This window comes from Oryza brachyantha, chromosome 1, assembly GCF_000231095.2.
Source record: "Oryza brachyantha chromosome 1, ObraRS2, whole genome shotgun sequence".
NCBI lineage: Eukaryota > Viridiplantae > Streptophyta > Magnoliopsida > Poales > Poaceae > Oryza > Oryza brachyantha.
Genome location: NC_023163.2, coordinates 6860477 through 6885990, shown reverse-complemented (window position 1 = coordinate 6885990; position 25514 = coordinate 6860477). Strand labels below are relative to the sequence as shown.

The 25514-nt window shown below is 42.6% G+C and overlaps 4 protein-coding genes and 1 non-coding gene across 5 annotated transcripts; 2 read left to right on the top strand and 3 right to left on the bottom strand.

Moving 5' to 3' along the window:
- Positions 1-57: 57 nt before the first annotated feature.
- On the top strand, positions 58-4952 carry LOC102700747. Its single transcript, XM_006643960.3, has 7 exons — positions 58-375; positions 878-1020; positions 1150-1421; positions 1766-1920; positions 2014-2276; positions 3709-3771; positions 4452-4952. The coding sequence occupies exons 1-7, from the start codon at positions 114-116 to the stop codon at positions 4710-4712; spliced, it is 1419 nt and encodes a 472-aa protein (XP_006644023.2). The 5' UTR covers positions 58-113; the 3' UTR covers positions 4713-4952.
- A 440-nt stretch (positions 4953-5392) lies between these two features.
- On the bottom strand, positions 5393-7291 carry LOC102700468 (TLC domain-containing protein 5-like). The gene is made up of 5 exons (XM_006643959.3): positions 6850-7291; positions 6621-6761; positions 6397-6516; positions 5949-6044; positions 5393-5774 (listed from the first exon to the last, which is right to left on the bottom strand). Exons 1-5 carry the CDS (start codon positions 7111-7113, stop codon positions 5661-5663), a joined length of 735 nt encoding a protein of 244 aa, XP_006644022.3. The 5' UTR covers positions 7114-7291; the 3' UTR covers positions 5393-5660.
- An 11097-nt stretch (positions 7292-18388) lies between these two features.
- On the bottom strand, positions 18389-18528 carry LOC121053338. The gene has a single exon (XR_005811021.1). It is a non-coding gene; the product is annotated as a small nucleolar RNA Z247 (small nucleolar RNA).
- Positions 18529-19203: 675 nt separating this feature from the next.
- On the bottom strand, positions 19204-19893 carry LOC121056724 (coniferyl alcohol acyltransferase-like). Its single transcript, XM_040529971.1, has one exon. The coding sequence runs from the start codon at positions 19891-19893 to the stop codon at positions 19204-19206; it is 690 nt and encodes a 229-aa protein (XP_040385905.1).
- A 3936-nt stretch (positions 19894-23829) lies between these two features.
- LOC102719723 (coniferyl alcohol acyltransferase-like) lies at positions 23830-25272 on the top strand. The gene has a single exon (XM_006645673.2). It carries the CDS (start codon positions 23830-23832, stop codon positions 25270-25272), a length of 1443 nt encoding a protein of 480 aa, XP_006645736.2.
- Positions 25273-25514: the final 242 nt, after the last annotated feature.

Below are 25514 nucleotides of genomic sequence, written 5' to 3'. Positions count from 1 at the left end.
TAAAATAAGAAGTAAAAGTAAATAACAACTAAGAAGCGCCAAAATGTTGGATTGCCAAATCCAGGCCGTCCGTTTGATGATCTAACCCCACCCTACCGCCACCCCGGTCGGCGATGGCGAAGCCCCCGTCGTCGTCGGCGGCCGGCGGCCGCGGCCAGGCCCACCATAGGACCCGCCTCCTCCTCCTGCTACTCCTCGCCGTAGCCGCCTGCGCGTCCACCGCGGGTTTCCTCCTCCGCGGCGCCATGCTGGACACCTGCGGGGGCTCCTCGGCCCCCGTCGCCACCGCCCGCACCGGCGCCGTCGCGGGGAGCCCACTCGGGTTCATGAGGTCCAAGCTCGTGCTTCTTGTCTCCCACGAGCTCTCCCTCTCCGGTAAGGAACAGCAAGTGTGCTTTAGTTGTTGAGGAATCGGCCGATTTGTTCGTGTTGCTCTGTAAGAATGTAGTCCTTCCAGATCGTTGCATATGATTCTTATATGTTCTATTAAGCTGTGGCTACTCAATTTTGCTTGTTTTGTTTCTGATAGGAAAATGAAGTGATAGGATTAAGAGTGAATTTTCTACTCTAGTGCTCAGCACAAAATCAAATTATCACACATCACAAATAAAATTGTTGAATGTGTCATTCTGCTGGAGTTGTTAATAAGCTGGAAAGTCAATTGGGAATGTTTAGCATATCTACCCAGTTCTCGTTATCACAGATGTTGTTGAATATGTCACTCTGCCGGAGTTGTTAATAAGCTGTTAAGTCAATTGGGAATTTTTAGCATATCTACCCAGTTCTCATTATCACAGATCTCGTACCATCGTTTGTTGTTAGTGACATCTGTGAGTATATCTACTGGCGTTAATGGAAACAAGTTCATTTGATGCAGGTGGCCCATTATTACTGATGGAGCTGGCATTTCTTCTACGGCAGGTTGATTCGCAAGTGGTGTGGATAACAAACCAGAGATCAGAAGAAACAAATGATGTTACATATAGCTTGGAGCATAAGATGTTGAGCCATGGAGTGCAGGTACATTCTACGTTCCATATTTGTTTTTTCTTTCTGCAAATTACTAGTACCTTAGCAAAACATGCATAATAGGAGTACACACAATTAATAGGCTCAGAAATCTTCACAGAGCTACTGCTTGCTTCGTAGGTATTACCTGCTAGAGGACAGGAGGCAGTTGATAATGCCCTAAAGGCTGATCTTGTTATCTTGAACACTGCTGTTGCTGGCAAGTGGCTTGATGCTGTTTTAAAAGACCATGTTCCTCAAGTTCTTCCCAAGATTTTGTGGTGGATCCATGAAATGCGAGGACATTACTTTAAGCTTGAGTATGTCAAACATCTTCCTTTGGTTGCTGGAGCCATGATCGATTCTCATACAACGGCTGAATATTGGAAGACTAGGACTCACGACCGTTTGAAGTATGTGCAAAGTTATTTATATTCGGTCATATAATGCTGGGTCATATACAGATATTATGTTGTTAAGAGGATGCCATAATTTATGCTGTTGGGATTGCTAGTGCTTTGATATGATTTACTTTCCTTATTGACAATAAACTTCTCTGGTCCATTGCTTCTCTTTTTTGAGTTAGTTCTAAACTCATTGGCCACCTTTTTCTTCCTCGATAAGCCTCTATATGAGGTTTTTACTCTAAAAATTGATCATTATAGCTTATAGTCCATGATAAACTGTTTGTCTAATGCTCTCCAATTCATAAATTCCTACTTCATTTTATGTAATTTTGATTTGCTTCCATGTAAAGAATACAGATGCCACAAACTTATGTTGTGCACCTCGGGAATAGTAAGGAGTTAATGGAAGTTGCTGAAGATAATGTTGCTAGAAGAGTTCTACGGGAACATATCCGTGAGTCACTCGGAGTACGAAGTGAAGATCTTGTGTTTGCGATAATAAACAGTACGCCCCTTTTGTAATTTTCTTGCCGTAATTGTTCTCAAATTATATATATTGATTGCATTAATCAGTTTCCTGACTGATGTTAAAATACAGGTGTTTCACGAGGAAAAGGACAGGACCTATTTCTTCAAGCATTTTATCAGAGTTTCCAGCTCATCCAACAGAAGAAATTAAAAGTGCCCACAATGCATGCTGTAGTTGTGGGAAGCGACATTACTGCCCAGACCAAGTTTGAGACACAATTACGTGAATTTGTGGGAAAGAATGGGATTCAGGACCGGGTTCACTTTGTAAACAAGACATTGGCAGTGGCTCCTTATTTGGCTGCAATTGATGTACTTGTCCAGAACTCTCAGGTGAGCCCTGATTTTGATAATGCTTTATTTTTCTCTTCTGTTTCCCATTTCATTGGTGTCTTATAGTAAAACTGTATGCCTGTTGTGTATTTGCATTATTTTTTCTTTGTATTCTTTGTGTGCGTGGAATCAATCTATTGATTGTAAAGTGAGTATACTGCTAGCAGAAAGTCAGACCCTCTATGTGCTTTATAATCTGTGCCTTCTTTCTATCTATGTGCTTTATAATCCGTGCCTTCTTTCTATTTTTTGGGAGAGTTTTGAAACATCTTTTGTGTTAAGAGTAGTACTAAACTGTTCAGTACTTCATCTGGGAACAGTAGGCTTGATAACTTGATAGGTTGAATCAATTCTTGTTATGGAGTTTCATGCTATCCTAGTCTACTCTGTCAGAACTAATAGTCTGGATCTTAAGGACCACCAACTTATGTTTGGTCCTGTTTGATTTAGATTATTGAGCAGATTATCTATTTGATTATAGAGATAAATTAAATATTTTGGAAAACAAGCTTAACAAATAGCTTAAAACAAGTGGTCTAAGCAAATGCTGTAGAATAAATATTTTTTTAAGAAAACATATTTTTCTGAAGCATAGAGCAAATAATCCATTTCAATAATCTGATGAATAAGCTGACAAGAACAGGGTATAATGAAAGGAATTGTGTTTTTTTTAATGCAGTACTGACATACCATTTTGTTTACTTTCTCTGGACATACCATTTTGTTTACTTTCTCTGGCTTTTGCTTTTTTACAGTGTGTCACATGCTTAGTCACTCATCCATGACCATGGACCATAGGTTAAATGTCTTGTTTCAGTGTGGCTAGGAATACCTATACCAGTCACAAGAACCAGTAAAATATTTGGAACCGTTGGTCTATTTTGATTATTACTTGTTATGACACTAAAACCAGTAATAATGCGTATGTTTGCTTCTCTTTCTTCACAATCTTATTCATTATGGCTGACAAACAATACCACCTTTGGACTTGTCCTAAATAATGTTTTGTCTGCATCTTGGTTAAGGACAAGGCAAAGAATCAGTTGCTTTTGTCTGATATTGAGCTTAGCTTGCTTCTGTCCAAAATAAAAAGAACTTGTATAGACTTGGTATTCATGGATCCTCCTCCAAACTTTCAATGGAATGCTTATGTACGATAGTAATGCCAACTTAGATCGAGTCGATGGCTAATGTGCAGAGCTGAAAGAAATGTCAAAATAGGCTGTACTCAGTGTACAAAGGGTTGAAAGCGTCTTAGCTCCAGATTGGTGTATGGGCGTGCCAACTGCAAAGGGTTCTGTTGGCATAGAGCCCTTCTCCTGTTGATGTACCATATGTTAGTTTAGAACAAGGGTTTTTCTATAAATCTAGAACGAGAAAGAATGTCCATAAGCTGATGTTTTATGTTTTTTTCTGTTCTGTTCCTACTTAGGCTCGTGGAGAATGCTTTGGAAGGATAACGATTGAAGCAATGGCTTTCAAGTTACCAGTGTTGGTAATACTCTCTCCCCCCCTTTCGCCCTCCCTCCTTCCCTAGTAGTCTCTAGTTCAAGATTTGAATACCATTTCTTTTATTAAAATGTATCAGCAAAAAGTACATAACCTCGCTCAGTGGTCATTATTTTGAATGGTTAACTTTATCTATCTCAAGATAACATGTATTTATTGATGGAGGGGATATACTTTTCTACTTTTATTAATCTATTAGCTAGAAAGTCTTACCATAATACTCTATCCGTTTCACAATGTAAGACTTTCTAATCTTGTCTAGATTTATATGGATGTGAATGAATACATATATATAAATTATATATATTTATCAATTGATGAATTTAGACAAGGCTAGAAAGTCTGACAATATAAAACGGAGGTAGCACTAGTTTGGAGCACAGGAATTTTAGTTGATTTCCCCTATGAGTTATAGAAAGCGCCCACGTTTCAAATGAACCCTGAAATGTGGGCCAGTATTCCTCTGAATACAGAGTTATTGTTCACAATCATGAGCTATGACTCAACTGTGGACTGTCTGACTGTCCCTACAAACCCTTTGGGTGTTTCAGCCTGCCATCCTCTGTTTCAGCCGGCACTTCTCTTTTCCTGCCTCATGCTTCCATATGACAATTCATTGACTTGGGTTTAATGCCCACTGCACTCCCACTACAACTACTGTAACAGGGCACGGCGGCCGGAGGGACCACAGAGATCGTGCTGGATGGTTCAACTGGCCTTCTGCACCCTGCTGGAAAGGAAGGCGTCACGGCTCTTGCAAACAACATGGTAAGGCTTGCGAGCCATGCAGACCAAAGGGTCTCCATGGGGAAGAAGGGCTACGAGAGGGTGAAGGAGACGTTCATGGAGCACCACATGGCCGATAGGATCGCTGCCGTGTTGAAGGAAGTTCTGCAGAAATCACGGCATCAACATTCTCACGCTTGAGCCTTGCAGTGTCCAAAATGGCATTTTGTCAATCTGTGTGCTAACATGTAGTAGTAGTAGATCTTGATTTTGCAAAGTCCAAACTCGTGACTATATGTTCGGCTTCCTTTTTTTTTTTCCTTTTTCGTCACGTATCTTTATTTTTTGGTTTACCTTGTTGGGGGTTGACTCATACAACTTTACGACATCGTTCTAATTGGTCATTTCTTCTTATTGACGTGTAAGTAATCCTGTTGCTTCTCTTTGCCGATATTACATCGATGTTATCCATTTACGTGTCAAACTGAAACTTAAGTGGATAACATCGATGTTATCCTGCTGCTTCCCTATGATTCATATCGTAAGGCGTTAAAATTATGTCTAGATTTATCTATATATCAATGTATATTATTTTCTATATTTATTAGTATTCATGTGAATTTAGACAATGTTAGAACATCTTGGATTATAAAACGAGGTAATAGTAATTTCTCCTTTCCAAAATAAATAAATGTTCTCTTATATTAGTACTTTTGTCCAAAAATAATTTATTTTTAACTCAAGTTATTTGCCCGATGAAGACTTTTTTAAAAAATAATTGTTGTATTAGAGGTTTTTTTGGGGAAAGTAAACAACAAATACATTGGGATTTGAAAAAATAGGGTAAATGCAACTTATAGCTAGGCATATTAAAAATGAAGTTTTTTTTAGATGGAGGAATTAGAAAATCCTCTGTACCAAAGCTGGAGAGTCAAGTAAATTATAATCCCTTCATATCTGCAGACACGTTTATGCTTCCTAACTTGAATTCAGTGGACAACCGGACACAATATGGTAAGAATTAAATTACTACTAGAGTAGAATCATATCTTATCCATTGTTTTGAGACATTCTCGATTACTTGCCATGAAACAATAGTATGTTACACGTACGCACGGCAACGATCGATCGCAGAAACAAGATTTCGCATCAGTCGCCGGCAACTTTGGGCGCCGGTCTTTTCTTCCCCAGCTTGTGCTTCACCATCCTTAGGATCCTCAGGAACCAGTAGGCACTCACCAGCTGCAACCCCGTCGCCATCGCCTTGAAAAAAAAACACACACATCAAGATTGTATTTTTTTTTTTTTGTAATCATGTATAGCTGTATAAGTAACATGCTGAAATGGTAGTAGCTGAGAATTTGGTATGCAGTTGATCGAGATTCCATTGCAACAGAGAGAGAGAGGTGATAAATGATAATGGATGTGTACTGATACCTTGATGAGGATGGGGTTGTCGGACGTCACGGTGACGTACGTGAGGTACGGCCCAAAACCCATTCGTGCCACCGAGAATATCACGGCGAACAGAATCTGCACATGCAAAATGAACACACACCCACACCTGAGTATCTCTTCTAAAATACTATTTTAAACTGGTAGTTTTATTTAAAAAATAATTCTGCGAAAATTGAACTGATTTGTTTGAAAAGGCTAATAAAACTATGCTGCTAAAAGGGAGCAAATTTACTTAAAAGGTCGATAAGAATTCTGCTTTCAGAAAAAAAAGCAACAGGGGAAAAAAATGCTAATTTCATTAAAAGTGCTGCGGAAATTGAACTGATATGTTTCAAAGGTCGATAAAATCACCCTTTTATATAAATAATAAAAAGGAAAACGAAAAAAATGGAGAAAGGAGGAGAGAGATGAGACGGTGCGTGCGTACATCGACGAGGAGGTTAAGGTCGGTGTCCTTGATGCCGAACTCCTTGAGGATCTCGCGGAGGTGCAGCAGCGGGCTGGAGATCTCCGTCACCAGCAGGCTCGCCACCATCTCCGTCCCGCACTGCCCGCGCCATTGATTCCATCCATCAGTACCACACCCACGAGATAATTACTAGTTGGTTTGATTAGTTAGCGCGTGTGTACGCGACGGACGGATGGACGTACCCTCCGGTAGGCGAGGCCGGCGGCGATGCCGACGATGCTGACGAGGTGGTGCACCGTGTTGTCCAGCCGCACGTCGTCGTTGAGGTAGCAGCACGCCGCGTCGTACACCATGTACGACAGCGTCACCGCCAGCGCCTTCATCTGCATCGACGAAGACGACGATGAGCTAGCCGGCGCATACGTATGGTATACCGTCCGTCTACACGTAGCGTGGGTGGGGTGGGGGTACCTGGCTGGGGGAGGAGGCGGCGGCGAGGGGGCAGACGGGGCAGGACCAGTCGGCGACGGAGAGGCAGGCGAGGCAGACGGCGGCGACGGCGTGCATGGTGGAGACGGCGCGGTTGCAGAAGTCGTAGGACCGCTTGGGCGACGCCAGGCCGCGCACCAGCAGGAACGCCGTCCACCAGAACGCCACCCCGGACACCACCCACCCCACCATCGTCGTCCCCTCCACCACCACCTCCGCCACCCTTCCCTCCTCCGCCGCCGCCATCGACACCCGACAGACAGACAGATCTATACGTACAGCGGCGCGCGGAAATGGTGGCGGCCGCGCGCGCCTGCGTCGATCGATCGATCGGGCGGCGGCGGCGAGGGGGGGAGGGGCGTGTTAAAGAAGAGGGAAGAATCGATGGTTGGGTTGATTAATGGGGGGCGGGTATGGGTCGGGGTCAGGTCAGGTTGGGGCGGAGGCGGAGGAGGAGGAGGAGGAGGAGGAGGGGGCTCATGAATGTGGGCAGCGGCGGGTTGCGTTGCGTTGCTTTGCTTCACGACCGATCCGTTTCTGCTGCTGGGTTGATTTTGATTGATTTGATGGTGCGCGTGGCTGTACGTAAACGTGGGGAAAAAAGCTCGGGCTCGTCAGATAGTACTTGGGGGCATATTGAAAAATAATAGTTTAAGATAAAAAATTTATATAAATATTATTAGCGATCTTTAAATCAATGCTAAAAATAAATTTTTGGTTAAGAAAAAATTTTAAATTTAAACTTATAAACATAAACAGAAGACAAAAAATTAAGTTGAGTGTCTGGATGACACCTTCACATCATGCCCATATAGCAGAATTTTTAATTTTTTATTAACTTTTTTAGCTTTTTTTAATTTTTACAATCAAACTCTTTGAAGACTTATTTCTAAAACTAAATCTTTTGACTATGCCATCTTCTGACATAGTAGTAACTAAATAACATTGACATGTCACAAATAATTAGTGTGGCAATATTTTCAGCATGATACTATTCTCGCTGAAGTGGCTAAATAGCGCTGCCATGCTATTTTAGGGTTAACGTCGTGGTGTTATTTGGTCATGCTAGCCAGATTGGTATGACTAGAAGATTCTGATTTGAGATAATTTTTAAGAGAATTTTGTTTTAAAATTAAAAGATAATTACTTCAGTCGTTTACATTCTTATATAGCCAACACTAAAATCAGATATAATCGTTCCATCCGAAAATCACATATATCTCACATACACCTCCTACGTGGTACTTTGGTAATCAATCACTCATTTATTCTTATGTCTGCATAATACACAGCTATACTTATACACGATATGACGGGGCATTCATTGGTAGCCAGCTATAATGATAACAACAGATTTATACCACTTAACAGTATGTTGTGGCCTTTCAACACTGTAGCAGTACTTATTAGTTATTTTAACAAAAGGCAATGTTGACCTTTTATTTTATGTATATTTGACTATTCATTTTATTCAAAATTTATGCAAATAGACCAAACTTAAGTTATAATTAAAATAGAAGTAATAAATACAATCATAATAAAGTATAATTATACAAGTTTTTAAATAAGATGGATGCTTAAACATATGCCCAAAAATCAACAATGTCATCTAGGAGTATTGTAATACGGAGTGAGTACTGTACCAGAGAAATCTCCAACCTCTTCTTTTCGTTTCGGCTTCTGCCTATAAACCAAAATTTGAATTTTTAACTTTAAATTTAGAGTTGATTTTGAAGTTTTTTCACTATAGTTTATATGATCACTAATGATATGGACTACCAAACATCATGGCCATTATGGTACTAATGATATATGGTTGATCCGTTTTCCATCGGGTTAGTTAATTAGGGCCTAGCTACATCATGATCATTATGGTACTGGCATTATTTAGTATGAGACAGCAAAGCAGCTGGACTAAAGTTACATCGTACGTGGACATGGTTGACGAATATGATTCAGATGATACTATACATATTTTGGCTCTTTTCTCAATCAATTCACCACATGAGAGTGTAAACCGTATCACCGATCTAGATTAATTGGACATACCAGATTCCCCGTAGAAAGTTCAACTACATGTACTGAATTATTAGGTTGCAGTATCCCAAAAGTGAAGTAATTAAAGTAATGGAAAAATGCTAGCTAGGGTACACTTGAACAATTGTAATTATTATATCTATATTTTCAGAAAGGTTTAAATTTGTAGAAAAAAAATATTTCCATGTCCTAAACGTGCCCTTAATTAATTGTTGCTTCCTCTAGCATCCTGGAGCTGAAATATGGTGCCCACCGGCCAACTGCATCGCTAGACCCAATTAATCGCAGCCTTACAGTTGCTGTGCTAGCTTTATGGAGTATAGGTCGATAGGATAACCGTGTTGATGTGCTCACTAATGACATGGACTACCAAACATTTACGGATACATAACTGAAACATTAATTAGCACCTACATTTCATTAAAAAAAACGAAGCAAATGCTTTCTATCGTTGTATTTTTTTTATTTCCTAGATTTTAGGCGACCGAAAATTAGAATTGCACGTCTCTAAGCCTAGAGAATTGCAATACTATATAATAACGTTCAATTTTAGTTAATTGTATTCTTTTTGTTATATATGGCTTTATTTTATTTTTATGTAAGTTCGAACAATTTTTTATGCATTTTTTTATTTTTTATGAATTATAAATTTATTTCATGTTAAGGTTAAAGTAATTTATTGTTCAAACTTTAGTAAAAGGAAGAGATTTTGATCTTAACTGGGAATATGCTTGTGTATTGAGATTTTATATTTTATAACATTTTTATTATTTAATATTTAAAATAAACTTCACTAAATTATTAATTTTTATATCTAAATATTTTGACCACGCCACTCCACTAGTCGTGGCAATGTTGTTGGGTAAAGTTAGGCAGGGTGACGTGGCCAGAATGGTTAGTGAAAAAAAGAAAAGTATAAGTTATTTAGCTCTAAAACTAAAAAAAATAAGTCAATGTGTTGCAATGGACATAGCTAGACAATTGTGAGGATGTGATACACGAACTCATATGAGAAGGAAACACTTTTAACATGGGCCCATAGAAAAAAAGGAATATTTTTAACCAAGCACGTAGAAATCGACATTATATATATCAAACTATATATCTATGCATCTAAACACTATTTCAAATCCTGCCCCCATCACTGTCTACCGAGTAGACCTTGGGCCACAGATCCTAAAAAAGTTGGGCCACCAACTCAAGCTGCTTGCGCATCTCATCTCATCCCATCTCATCCGTTCTTGCTTAATTTGATTACTAGCTTGCACGTCTCGTTGACACCGCTACAGAGCGAGATATACAATTAGGCTGTCAACGTGTTGGCCCTAATTAATAATTTCAATGCTTAGGTACATGCATGGTGAAGCTAGCTAGCTAACAAACCTACCAAAAGCTGCTCAGCTTTACAAGTCTTTGGTGCCTACTAAAATAACTAGATCTGGCATGCAGTATTCAGCTAATTAAAACAGTACCTTTTTTTTCGTTTTATATTGTAAATCCTATCATAGTTAATATATATGATTTACTTATGTATCTACATTCTTTAACATATACTCCATCCGTCCTTAAATATTTGACGCCGTTGAGTTTTTTTTATATAAGTTTAACTATTCGTCTTATTTAAAAAATTTACATAATTATTTATTATTTTTATATCATTTCATTTATTTTAAATATACTTTTATACATATATATAGCTTTACATATTTTACAAAAAAATTAAATAAAATGAACAATCAAGCATATATAAAAAAATCAATGGTGTTAAATATTTAGAAACCGGTAGGAGTATATTTAAAAAAGTCTTATGTCCCGGAGCAAGACGAGCACCTTTTTTTTTTTAACAAAATGTACATGTAAATTAATAAAGCATGCACGATCCTGGGTAGGCATGAGGCTATGTTCGTTGGGATTACGTTTGATGCCATATGAGCTATCGTACGGCAGAGGAAACAAAGCGGAGAAAAAGCGATGCACAGGTTTTATATCTATGGCTCTTTCTCTCTATCTATATATGTTCTGGGTAACGACGTCTGCATGCTCTGCTTTGTCTGCTCAGAAGCAGTAGTATTCGTTATATATGACGGTAGCATTACATCGTTAGGCCATTTGGGGTTGGTTGACTACAAGGGTGTAAGTGGTCCGGCCCGCCAACTTACTTATAGGCTAATTAAGCGAATTGTCTACCGGGTTATGCATTTAATTGACCTATAAACGGGTTTGCGGACCGACCCACTTACACCTATATTGACTACTTGAATTCTAAATAGTTTGTTGTTCGGTTTGAGGGATCATATATGTTTATCAACTAAATGAAAACGAGTAGCCCCGCAAGAGGGCGGCTGTTTTGGTTTTTTCAGCGAAAAAACAAACGATGTATTTACAAATAAAAAAGTTATGTAAAAGTTTTATATATATATTCTTAGCGATAAAGTCAAGTTTAGAAAATAAACTACGATGAAAATTTTTTTAAATCAATATAAGGTCAAAAATTTTAAATTTTGACTTATAAGTATAAATAAAAACCAAAAGATGGAGGATGCATATTTTAGACACCGGTACAATTTATTATGGTTTGCTTCCTTCACAGCCAAACCATCGATAGCTATGCCAATCAAGCTACGATGAGCCACACATGTCATATAGATACACCTCCAAATCGGCGAGTCGTATATTCTCGCTAATATGACACAAGATCCATTCTGGCTAACATATAAATTTCTTAAAAATTTGATCAATATATATATATACTACATACTTCTTTAAGCACTTCAGTGGTGATGGATGGTGCATTTGTCACCACACACCGATATATGGGATCATGTAGCTGTGAACTACCGTCACCTACTCATAGATATGTGGCTGCGGAATAGAGACGAAAAATCACTTGAACTGTTTCTGGGTTTTTCGAGTTAGTTAGATAGATAGATAGATTCAAACACGGATATAGATATCCATAGATATATATAAATATAGATTTTTAATTATATATCCCTAGAGCGTAGGCTAGATACGTAGTAGAACAACTTATCCTTCGATAAAATCTCTCCGTTATGTTAACAAAGATAAAAGATAGATTCTTCTATTAATAACATGTAGGCATCTCTTCTTGTGATGAAAAAGATGGAAGCGCAATAGGAGTGATTGTCAAAAGACATATTTTGTAAACAAAAAAAAATTTTATATATGTATTCTTAGTGATATAAAAACCAAGACTTAAAAGTAAACTTTGGTGAAAAAAATAAAAATAAACTCTAAATTTAAGATTGAAAATCTAAAATTTGACTTATAAGCCTAGACAGAAGCGAAAAATAGAACTATGGTAATTAGCAAGCCATGAATTAATCCATACCACATTATACGGCGCACACACACAGTACACACATGCTAATAAACCTCATCAGAACTCATGCATGCATGCATGTACATTACCCCATAACTAATTCACCTTAGTTTTTTAGACTGTCGACAACAAGGCCAGATCTAGCCGAACACCACGGTGACGTTGATGATCGGCGGAGATGGCTGCGCCGCCGCCGTCGATGTCGCCGGCGGCGGGCACTTGGGGTCACAAGCTTTGCAGCTATACCTGCACTCAGCCCAATTACCGTAGCATCTCCCTTTCTCCGTTCGTTAAACAGCAGTAGCACTTGGCTTTCTCGCATGTTTTCTCCACGCAAAACACTGTATAAATCTTGCTGCTGCTACCGTTGCCATCACTCTTACTGTACTCTAGCTCACGACCAATCTCGATCACCTACGAGCGCGTATATATATATATATATAAACAAGTAAATTAGTGTTTCACGAGTATTGTTTTCGTTCTAAAATAAAGAAAACTAATACGGAATGCGATACATTCTAGTATGAATTTAGACATGTCTGCCTCATTCAGTATCACGTTTGTTTATTTTGGAATAAATAGAGTAACGGTTAACACGACAGAGAGTCGTGCAACGGTGAGCTGATAGAAATCTTAGTGGTTGTGTGTGCAGTGTCTTGTGTGACAGAGCACCATGGGCTGAGGCTGCGAGGCATCCAAAGAGCATAGCGAACAACACCACCATCGCGTTCATCTTGGCGGTGCTGCTGCTACCTCTCATATCGGGGTGCCTCCCCACCCCCAGGAGCTAGATCAGCAGAGCAGGAAGACGACTCTCTGGGTTAATTTATTTGTGGCTAGCACGGAGGAGATAGAGTTGTCCAAGATGTGTATATAGCCATATATATGGCCCATATGCATATCCTATAGAGGGAAGTAAATTAACAAACAATAATTGCAACTGCCTGGTGAAAGACTCAGTTGGATATATGTGCGTACTACAGTTAAAAAAAACTCGATCAATCAGTCACTAGATCTTATTTTGTTTTTAAGAATGGCAGATAGTTATCGCCAGTAAAGTACATGAAGTCGTTGATTTTTAGACTTGACATTTAACCATTTATCTTATTGAAAAACATATGTCAAAATACTCCCTTTCGTATTAGAATATAAGAATTTTTAGTATTCAAAGAATTTTTAGAGTTCAAAATTTGTCTTAATATTTTGGGACACGGTCTTTCATTTGCACATCAAGTTATCCTAATCATAAAATTATTTATAATTTGGATGGAGTGGGTATTATTTAGTTTATTGTGACTTGTTTTATCATTAAAGTTATTTTAAATGTGATTTATATTTGTATTTTTGTACGGAGTTTTTGAAAAATACGAATGATAAAAAATATATCTAAAGATCGACCATATTTAAAAACATATAAATGAATTTCTACCGTGGATGTTGCTAGGATCTTTATTTTGAGTACTACTCAAAATATACATCAATCTCACGGGTTAATCGTCAAAACACCATCCGAAAAGTGAGCACTCTCCAGAACAAACACTATTAGTAAACAAGAAACATCCAAAGCACCACTCATTTAGCTATCGTGTGTTTCATCGTACCATTTTCATTTTTTGTTTTCTCTTCCTTGCCTTTTACCAAGAGACAATGACTCTTTTATCCTCAGTTCTAAAACAACTTCTTCTCTTCCTTGGCTGTTCGCTGGTGGTCGCACGGGTTGGAACCCTAGCCGGCGGCGGGGCCGCGGACGCGCATTGAGGAGGCGGCTCCCGGGGGCGCGGGCGCGCGCTACTGGCAAGCGCGGCGAGTAGGCGGCGCGACGCGGCGGCTCCCAGGGGCGCGGGTGCGCGGCGAGGAGGCGGCTGGCCGCGGGCGGCGCGGTTGGACGCCGGCGGCGAGGGCGCGGGCGCGCGGTACCGGCAGGAGCGGCGAGGAGGCGGCAAGGCGCGGGCGGTGCGGTTGGACGCCGGCGGCGGTGCGTGGTATCGGGAGGGGCGGGGGGCAGGGGGCGAGGAAAAATTGGGAACTTGATGCTTTGGAAAATTGTGAACTTGATGCTTGATGCTTGTATGGTTTGAACTTGATGCTTGAAAAATTGTGAGCAGTTATCTATTGTATGTGTTGTTGGATTGTCAACATATCAAAAGGTCATGGCGAATTTTTCACTATTTTTTGGTGTTCACGGACTACTTTTTTTTCGTTCTCATAAATTCTGGAATTTTTTGAATACGTCTTGGTTTTTTTCTTATCCTATTTTCTATGATTATTTATTCGAAAATAAATCATTTTTATATCTTTAATTAATTTCTAAAATAATATATGGCTAATAAAAGGCTTAGCGGTAGAATGGTCACTTTTAATGCCTGTTTTCATTTAAAACAGTCTAATATGTGAATTTTGGTGTTTTGGCGTGACTACCCTATTTATTAATGGTGTTTTAGGTTTTTTGTTTACTAATGGTGTTATGGAGAGTGTTCACTTTACGGATGTTGTTTTGGCAATTAACCCCTATCTTACAGACATTTGAGGATAAGTGTAGAAGTCATCTATTACCTCCATTCCACATTATAATATTTTTATCCTCTCTACCTTCGATGCAATAAATCTAGACACATATACAAAATATATATATTAATCCATCAATAAATCTAGGTAAAATTAAAATATGTTGTAAGTACTCTATCTGTCCTTAAATGTTTGAAGCTGTTGACTTTTCATACAAGTTTGACTATTTGTCTTATTTTTAAAAAAATAGATAATTATTAACTATTTTTACATCATTTCATTTATTGTTAAATATACTTTTATGTATATATATATAACTTTATATATTTAAAAAAATTAAATAAGAGAATAACATTTTATTAGAGTGGGTGATAGCAAAACTGAGCATAAGTTGGGCCATGATGCAAAACCTGTTTGGTTTGTCTCAGGCAATCTTAAAGGGAAAAAGTCCATAAAAAGTCCCTCAACTAATAGGCAAGTTTGTTTTTCATCCCTTAACTGAAATACCACAAATGTATACTCTTCAATTAAAGAACGCCATGCAAATTTGGTCCCATAGTAGGATTGACTTTGTCTTTGCGCTGGATTTGGATGACGTGGCATAAGATGACCCCACATATCATTTTTTTTTCTCATTTTCTCTCATTTTCTTCTATCGCATGCTCTCCCTCTCTCTTCTTCTTCCTCACTTTGCATGGAGCGGCGGCGGCTAGGCACGTGCAGGCGCAGGAGGGGCGGGGGCTGGCCGACCTACGCGCGAGCGGCAGCGCTGGCTGGAGTCGGCGCGGGCGGCAGCGGCGCTGGTTGGATTACTCGTCCGCTCGGCAGATGCAGGAGCCGATGAGGGGAGGTGGCGCCGTGGCGGTAGTGGACGCGGCTGATCATGTCCTGGAACTGGTGCTCGCCCTGCCCATTCCCAGAGCTGAGCTGCTTCACCGCCACCTCCTCTCCGTCGGGGAGCACGCCTCGGTACACGTATCCGAACCCGCCCTGCCCCAGCAGGTTCTCCTCGGAGAAGTCGCCCGTCGCCGCCGTGAGCTCCTCGTAGCTGAACGCGTTCTTGTCGAGTCTAGCCGACACGGGAGGAGGCGGCGGCTACCGGCCGTGCGGGCCCGTCGAGTGCATGTCCGGCACCGGCCTTCCGGGCGCCGCGTGCCAGTTGATTGGCGACGGGGCGATCTTGTTCTGCGGCGCCGGCTTCGTGCCGCCGGTGTTGTGGTGGTAGTACGCCGTGCTGTCACCTGCGCCGCGCGCCATTGCCGTCGTGATGGTCAAGAACACAGCGAGCACGACAGGTCACAGCTGATGGTGTCTAACCTGTTAGACTATATGAAATATTATGTAAATGCATTGTGTATACTGGCTCGGCTGTGATCTAGGAGTTACGTAGTAGTTACTTAAGAGCAGAACTCCTCACAATCGAACACCTAGCGAGAGTACTGTAGGCGAAACGGCAACAGAACAAGCGAACAGAACAACAGAACAAGCGAACAACTGAAACGTGAGCTCGTGCTCTACATGCAAACTGATAAACATGCAAAATAATTCAATGCTCAAAATTAATGCAACAAAATATGTTCTACTAGCAAGATGCAGCGGGATTAACTAACAACAGCAACGGCGTGCGCGCCTCACCTTGGTACCCGGAGGCGTCGTGATGGTTCTGCACTTCTGCCACCGCTGCCTGGCCTTCCTCCTCCTGCTGCGCTCCGGGAGCAGCAGGCGCAGGCGGTGAGCAGGAGGACGAGGAGCAGCGCCGTCCCCCTCCGACGTCGCGTTGAGCCCACCGGCCTCTTTATGGGGGCTGTCACTGAGGCGTCTTGCATCGTGCGACGGCAGGTAGACATGCGCCATCGAGGCGGTGGCGGCAGCCAGTGACGACGTCGACGGCGCAGCCACACAATCGGTGGTTGTCGCTCCAGGCAGCGCCGCCGCCGCTCGCGCCTAGCTCGGCCAGCCCTCCGCCCCAGCTGCGCCTGCACGTGCCTAGCCGTCGCCGCCCCATGCGAAGTGAGGAAGAAGAGTGAGAGAAGAGCATGGAAGAGATGAAAGAGAAAGAAAATGAGAAAAAATTTGAAGCTACTCACATGTGGGGCCATCTTATGCCACGCCATCTTATGTCACTATTAATAGAGCATATTAAAAACATGCATTTGATTCTCTTCCAGGCAATGGGGTCATCACATTCTGGCTCTGACTTAGATGATGACATGGGTAGTAATGAGGACTTGGGTGATAGCATGCACAGCGATGAAGACTCGGATGGTGATATGCACACGAATGGTGATATGGGTAACAGTGAGGACAAGCGTGATACTATGCACTGGGATGAGAACTTGGATGTTGAGGTGCACATGACTGATGACGTTGATATTCACTACAATAGCTACAATGGCCTAGGTAGTAACAACTTCATTGACATAGATCGTGATAACAACTTCCATGACCTTGATGATTATGACTAAGAAGGCGGCAAGTGAATTCTTGTAATTGGAAGCAACACAATAGCAACTGATGTCAATAGCTCTTAGTGGGATCTATTGTTTTCAGACATCTTTTTGGTCTGTTATGGTTGAAACTAAGTTTGTTGGAGACTAACCTTTTGCTAAGTGATAGAAGTTTAGTATTTTGCATGCATAATGTTGTATTATTACCTTATATGTGTGGTGCTTAGGAAATGTAGCTTCTAAGTGCAGACATATAATGGATTCATGGATCTTTAGTTAATTAACCATGGTTTAACTATTTAAATGTTACATGTTTAGTAATTTTTATTTGCATGTGTAATTGGGTTAGTTCGATCGGTTAATCCGTAAAATAGTGGTGTACATTAATATTCTAATCTCTTTTTTCATGGTGGTTCCAACATGTTTTTCTTGACGTTTACACCATCACATAAATGGATAAACCTGGCGGTTGCACACTATCCCAATAATCAATAAAACCGACGGTTCAACACCGTGATGAAAATGAATAAACTTGAGGGGACATCACTGCCACGAAAATTCCATTACCATGGCGGTTTCATTCAAATTCGTGGCGTTATGCGAAGATATGGATATCATGATTTCCTTGGCAATAGTTGCCGCCATGTAAATTAAACCCAGCGGTTAACCGCCAAGAAATTTTATTTTTCTTGTCGCTCTATTCGTGAGTGTTTTTGCGTGGCGGCTAACCGACAAGAAGCATTTCCTTGGTGGTTTTGGTACTTTTCGTGGCGGTTTTTCCCCTCATGAAAATTCTGGATTCTGGTAGTGTCTACATACCAGTTTGGATCTGTCCCGTAGGACACTGCAGCAGCTGTTTTATTGTTAGGGACAAAAGTATCATCAAATCGATGCCAACAATCAGCGACAATGTGTCCTGGTTTGTTGCAAAGCTGGCAGATTGGTCGGGGCTTGTTGCCTCGTCCACCAGCGTTGAAGCCGCCGCGACCACGGTTGCCATGCCCACCGTTGCCGCGATCTCCTTGGCTGCTGTTGCCATTATTTCCACCGCGACCTCCGCCACGGTAATTACTGTGGTTGCTGAAGCCGCCGGTAGATCCGCCAGTGTTGCCACGATTTCCGCCGCGTTTGGCGCTGTTGGCCGATGAGGTGGAATGATGCGCTGATGTCTGGCGCAATTTTTGCCTGGACTCAAAGCTTAAAAGTTGTGAGTATAATTCAGAGAAAGCAACTGGTTCTGCCCTACCAACGAGGGAGGAGACGACTGGTTCGTGGTCGTCGTCGAGTCCGGCAAGAACGTAGGACATCATGTCCTCGTCGGCTAAACCTTTCATCTTGCTGATGTAGTCCGAGATGCTCAGGTCTCCCTTCTGCGTCGTGGCGGGCGCAAGCCGAGTATTCAGCGAGCGCGCGCGTGACTGGGAAGACAGCATCTCCGTGATGGATCGCCATGCGTCCGCGGCAGTTTCCATATTGACAACCTGCGTGAGTATTTCTTTGGAAAGAGTAGATAGAAGAAACCCCAGCACCTGTTGGTCAGCCGCTATCCAGGATTCGTATGCTAGATTTGATGCCTTGATCACGGCATCACCTTCCTTGGCGTCAATCTCGGCTGCCGGAGCCTTTGTTGCGCCAGTCAAATACCCCTCCATGCGTGCGCCGCGCACAATCGGAAGGATCTGTGCCTTCCAGAGAGGATAGTTGGTTCGGGTCAGCTTCTCAGGGACAGCTTGCCCGGAAAGAGGATTGCCGGCGCCATTGGAGGAGCTCGCCATCTTCAAGTCGATCCAATCTTCAGATTGATTCGAACGTGGCTAAAAGAAAAGGCTCTGATACCATATTAACTTTCGTGAAGCGTTCTCACCTCTTGGCAGAGGCCGCACATATATATTGCAATGGTTGGAAACAACCTCCAACGTGGGATTACATCATATCTCCGGAATTCAAGGTAACAGCCAATTTATCTCTAACTACTTCATTATCGCATATGTATATCTCTATCTTCTAACACTGCTCACTCGTCAGCACGTTGACCTGGCGCTCGCCGACCAACGGCGTGAACGCCTCGTCGAGCGACGCGCTGTACGACGGCGGAGCGCGCGGCCGGAACACGGAGCGGTCGTGGTTCGGCCACGACGCCGGCGACAGCTTCCCTGACCGCGCGAGCTCGGACCACGCGCTGACGCGCATGCTCAGGCCGCACCCGTCGACGAGCACATGGTTGGTGCACCACCCAACGGCGAACCCGCCGCAGGCGAACGCCACCGCCTGCACCGAGAGCGCCACGTCGTCGGCGTACGGCACCTGGATGGCCTTACCTATCGACGTGCCGGCCGTCGCGTAGCCTAGGCTCGCGAGGGCCACGTCGGCCTCGCCGACGACGAGCTCCGCGCCATGGTTGTTGCAGTGCACCTCGGGGAGGCCCGAGCAAGCGTCGACGGCGATGCAGCCGGCGAGCGGGTAGTAGTGGTTGAGCAACGACGGCAGGCCGGCGGCGAACGCGGCGACGGCGTCGTGGAAACCCCCCGCGGACGGCTTGGGGTAGAGGCAGAGCATGGAGATGTGGATGGTCTGCGGGACGAGGTCGAGGTTGGAGACGGGGAGGACGCGCGGGTGGATGGACTCGTCGGAGGCCTGCACGAGGCGCCGGCTCACAACCCGGACGTGCATGTCGCTGCCATTGCCGGTGGCCATTCTTCTTGCCGGCCGATGTACTACGTACTTGCTCTTCTCACAGCTTACAACTCACAATTCTGACACGCATTCCTCGATGTTTTAAGGTGTTAGGAAAATAGACGTATAACCGAGAAGCAGATTTAACGTGAAAAACCCTTACGGGAAAAAACACGGGTGCCAACCGGCAATAACCACTGTGAGATGATGATTACAATAGCAGGGGAATACACCGGTTTATCGCTTTCATCGTCGCGTCTTTCGTCAGCGGTATATCTGTCGTTTCGTCCGGCCGCGTCGTCGTCGTGCGTTTCCTGCTGCAGCACAGCAGCAGCGATCGTCGCTTCTCCTCATGCACAACGCAGCAACAACTGCGTGCCTCTCGTCCTGCATTGGCCGCACATGAGCAGCAGCCCGTCCTCTGCACGTCATAGCAGCAGTGTTGAAGCCTTGCTCTCCAACTCACGCATGTTTCACAAGGTGATGATGATCAATATTTCATTGATTTTTCTACGTGCACATGACGGCTACACGAAGATTTTTTTCTCCATGGAACCTATCATATTTTGATTTACAATTTTTCTCGAACGTGTCTATCAAAAATAGACATTGAGAAGTTTGACGGCAAGATCAGTTTTAGCATATGGCAGGTTCTTATGAGAGTTTTCTGATACAAGCTGGTGTTTGGAAGGGAAAACAATTCACCGAGAAGATTTTCGTTCTTGTTTATCACTTTGATCAAATTTCCCAGGAGATTTCAATACTTCGTTTTGCTCTTCTGTTGGGTTCCCCCAATTTATACCAACAATTTCAGGATTTAATCCTATGGCGAGTTTTGAAGTATTACTCAATGCTCTTGTTTTGATCACGTGATTCCAGAGGAACTGCTATGAGTACATGACCAATTTTTAATGAGGTTTATCAGGAGATTCAAGTACTTCGTTTTGGTTCACATCTCTGTTGGGTTCCACCAATTTATACCAACGGGTTTAGGGTTTTATTTCCATTGCAACTTTGAAGTATGGCTCACTGCTCCTGTTCAAAACAAGCGAGATTCTTGTTGTCCTCAAGTTTGGTTCGTGCTTATTATAATCCAAAAGACTATTTGCCGCAAGGTGATTTTATCTATATGAGGTTTCTGGTGATTTTAATTTTTATGCTATAAGGGAATTCGTCTCAAGGTGGAGATTGTTAGAGATATGATCCGAATTATTATCTGTAATGTATTTGGATTATATTACTAGTTTGCTACTAGGTTTCTTGTAACCGTTTCCTACTTAGAGTAGGAGTAAGATTAGTTTCCTAATAGGATTCTGTCAACCTTTTTCTATTATGACTCCTTGATTTTCCCTTATATATATCCTTTGTAAGCTGCACGGGAAGGGTGCGACGGCTTGTTGTATTCTCCTGCTATTGTAATCATAACTTTATAGTGGTTATTGCCGGTTGGCGCCCGTGATTTTTTCCGTAAGGGTTTTTCACGTTAAATCTGTTTCTCGGTTATGTATCTATTTCCCTAACATAAGGTATGTCGAAAGGTGATTAACTTTTTCCATATTCACGTCAGTAATACTAACCTAGTTAATAAGCGTGTATGTATATATATATATAATCAGGTATGGTTTATTTATTAATATAATAAAAAATATTTATTACTTTTTTCTTTTTATCTATCCATACAATAATTTTTTTTAAAAAATGTTAAGAGTCTGCTCTAAGCCGTTGTTATATATAACTTTTTTCTTTGCTCCTGTCCTTTTCTCCTCCAAATCACTGTATTTGCTAGTAACAAATAGATAGAGTCAGCTAATAATAGACTTTATACGTGCCTTAATACGGTATTAAGTTCCGCTGACCAAGTGATGGTGTTAACTCAAAGCATGTTATTTGTACTGTGTTTCAAAAAAGAATTATTTAGAAAGTCAACTTTCTTCGGCAAGATGGCGTGTAAAACGCCAAGGAAGCGGCGACCATGACTCAAGTGCATCGAATATTCCAATGCTCAACACTGAAAAGTGAAAACATAATCATGGCATCATCATGGGGCCCACATCAAGCAAAACATAGAGAAAGTCATAGGCTCGCTTTAACTTCAGTCAGTAACACAGACACGTGGGGCCAAGCACATTCTCTCTCCCATGTGAATTGACAATTGCTCCTCCGTTTGGCCGCGTAAGACTTTTTAAATTTTTAAAATTGTTTAGATTTATATTGATACTAATGAATCTATATATATATAAATTATATATATTTATCAACGAATAAATTTAAATAAGACGAGAAAATCTTTATAATATGAAACGAAGGTAGTACCTGTAGTTGGCCTAGATCGTCCAAGGAAAACACCACTTTTTTTATTCCTCTCAAATGCCCGATTACGGACGCTAGACATTTCTATACGAATTAATTATATATATATATATATATATATATATATCCACTTGATTTGTTCTAGAAATAGAATAGACGCTAGGTGGAATAAGAAATTTATACAATTACGAAACGAACCAAATGTGCTGCATAGGATTCCACGTTAGAGCCAGGTACTCGGTGATAAAATAACTGTACTGTCTCTTACCCTAAAATAATTACTATATTTGTTTTTAATATAAGTCTTCTGATTCTTTTTGGCTTTTTGCAGTGCGACTTTGGCCATTATTTTTGTGTATTAGAGTATGGTTATAAACAGTAATAATCTTAAAACGATTATGATATTATTTTTAGGATAAATCTATACGTACCATCTTTATGTTCTCGTACCAATTACCGAGTATTTGTATATTTATTGGAGGTCAAAGTTCTGAAATCTTGAGAGAAAAAGTCTAATAACACATTTTTTATTGGAGATATTTGTGATTCGACAGAGTACTCACGTAATTAACTTAATGGTAACAGTTATTCACGTGTTAGATCGATGAAGTACTAGCTGTTTCTCCACTCTAGTTAAGCTTATAATGCCACGTCACAAAAAATTTTGGTAACTTATCAGTAACTGTAAAATTGCTCACGGAGAAGCTGGTCCGTATATGAATGAAAGAAATTGCAGTTGAACTGAAATGTTCCTGAATACGTACATGTAACGACCAGACCCCAGTCGGTTCATTTAAATTCAAAAAACCTTTGATCGGCAATTTTGCTAGTGATGAAAACAATGGAGATGTGGGTGTGTGATGTGAGCTCCGCCTTGTGGGTATAATTTTACAAGATTATTTTGTTGTAACGAGACGTTGGATGCGGCGCAAGTGGAATAAATCAATTACTCCCTCTTGTTTTTCTATTTAATATTGTTTTGTTTTATTCAATATTTATATGTAAATATGTAAAACTATAAATCATGCTTAAAGTGTACTCAATCAAATCACCATAAAACAATTAATAATTATGTATTTTCTAGATAATATGAATGGTAGTTAAAAATTATGGTGTTAAATGAAACAAAACTGGAGAGAGTAAGATCGGTGGAAATTATATACTCCCTCTAGTTTTTTTTTAATTTTAATGTTGTTTACTTTTTAATATATATTTGATCGTTCGTTTTATTTAAATTTTTGGGTAAATATGAAAAAATATAAGTTATTTTAAAGTTTCTTTATAATGTACCAAATCATAAAATTTGTTTTTTTTAAAAAAAATCAATGACGATAAATAAAAAATATAGGGAGTATATATCGATTTGTGATGTGTGCAGCTAGTGATTGTGATCCCCGCAATGACGTTTGTGCATATATATACTCTATTCGTTTTATATTATAAAATTTTCTGGATTTAAATAAATTCATCCATGTATCAATATATATATATATGTCTAGATTTATTAGCACATAAAAATCTATAGCGTGGAACGGAGTGAATATATATCAACGCATCGCCATTACGGAGTTCATCGTCGTCTCGTGTCAGTCCAGGAATCGAAGCTTGTGCAGAGCAAGTGAGCAACTAAGCAAGTTAAACAACAATATGGCTAGTGGCAATGGCTGCGTCCCGCACGTTCGGGTTGTGAGCCGGCGGCTCGTGCAGGCCTCTGACGCGTCCATCCAGCCGCGCGTCCTCGCCGTCTCCAACCTCGACCTCCTCCCGCAGGCCATCCAGGTCTCCATGTTCTGCGTCTACCCCAAGCCGTCGCCGTCGCCGTCCACCACCGGCGCTTTCCAAGACGTCGTCACGGCGTTCGCCTCCGGCTTGCCGTCGCTGCTCAACCACTTCTTCCCCTTCGCCGGCCGCGTCGTCACCGACCCTTGCTCCGGGCTTCCCGAGGTGCACTGCGGCAACCAGGGCGCGGAGCTCGTCGTCGGCGTGGCCGACGTGGAGCTCTCTTGCCTGGACTACGGTTCGGTGGGCGCGTCCATTGCCAAGATCCTGCTGCCCTACGCCGGCGACGTGGCGCTGTCGGTGCAGGTGGTGTCGTTCCCCTGCGGCGGCTTCACCGTGGCGTGGGGCACCAACCACGTCGTGGTGGACGGGAGCGGCCTCAGTTTGCTCGTCAGCGCGTGGTCCGAACTCGCAAGGTCCGGGTCCGGGGAGCTCGTCGCCGGAGCCCGGCCGAACCACGACCGCTCCGTGTTCCGCCCGCGCGCCCCGCCTTCGTACCGCGCCTCCCTCGACAGGGCGTTCACCCCGTCGGACGGCGAGCGGCAGGTCAACGTCCTGACGAGCGACGAGAGCTTCGTCCTGCGCCTGTACTACATCGAGGCGTCGGAGATCGCCCGGCTACGTGAGGCGGCGAGCCGGGACGGCGCGCCGCCGGCGACGCGCGTCCAGGCGGTGTCCGCGTACCTGTGGAAGGCCCTCGCCGCCGTGGTGGGCGCGCGAGACGAGCGCTGCCGCATGGGGTGGTGGATCGACGGCCGCCGGCGCCTCACCTCGCCGGAGCACCGTGCCGCGATGCGCAACTACGTGGGCAACGTCGTGACGTTCACCCACGCGGAGGCCACCGTGGAGGAGGTCCAGCGGAAGCCCCTGGCGGAGGTGGCGTCCATGGCGCGCGACGCGATCACGGCGGCGGCGCGCGACGTCGACGAGCACTTCCAGGAGCTGGTGGACTGGGTGGAGGAGCACAAGCCGCGGAGCTACGTCGAGACGGCGACCGTCGGGCTGGGCAGCCCGACGGTGAGCGTGACGGCGTTCACCTCGTTCCCGCTCGACACCGACTTCGGCTTCGGCCACGCCGCCATCGCGATGCCGACGACGGCGTCCGCCGCGAGGCTGTGCTCGGGGTTCGTGCAGCTCGTGGCGCGCCCTGGCGGCGACGGGTCGTGGTTCGCCAGCGCGCTCCTCTGGCCGCGGCTGGCGGCGGCGCTCGAGTCCGACGAGCAGCGCGTGTTCAAGCCTCTCACCGCCGAGTACATTGGCCTCAAGGCCCAAGGCAGCAAATCCTCCGTGAACGAACCTGTGAGCTGCTAATTGACGTTGCCCTAAGTGATATTGCCTCCGTATTTAAATACATGACACCGCTCACTATATTTTCGATTTTATATGCTACTTTCATCATTACTTTTTTTTATTAAGGATGATATCCTTAAAACTATAATATATTATTAAAGTACTACCTCCGTTTCAGATTATAATACTTTCTGGGTTTAACAAAATTCATTTGTATATCTATATATATATTTTGGATATGTGTCTAGATTCATTAGCACATA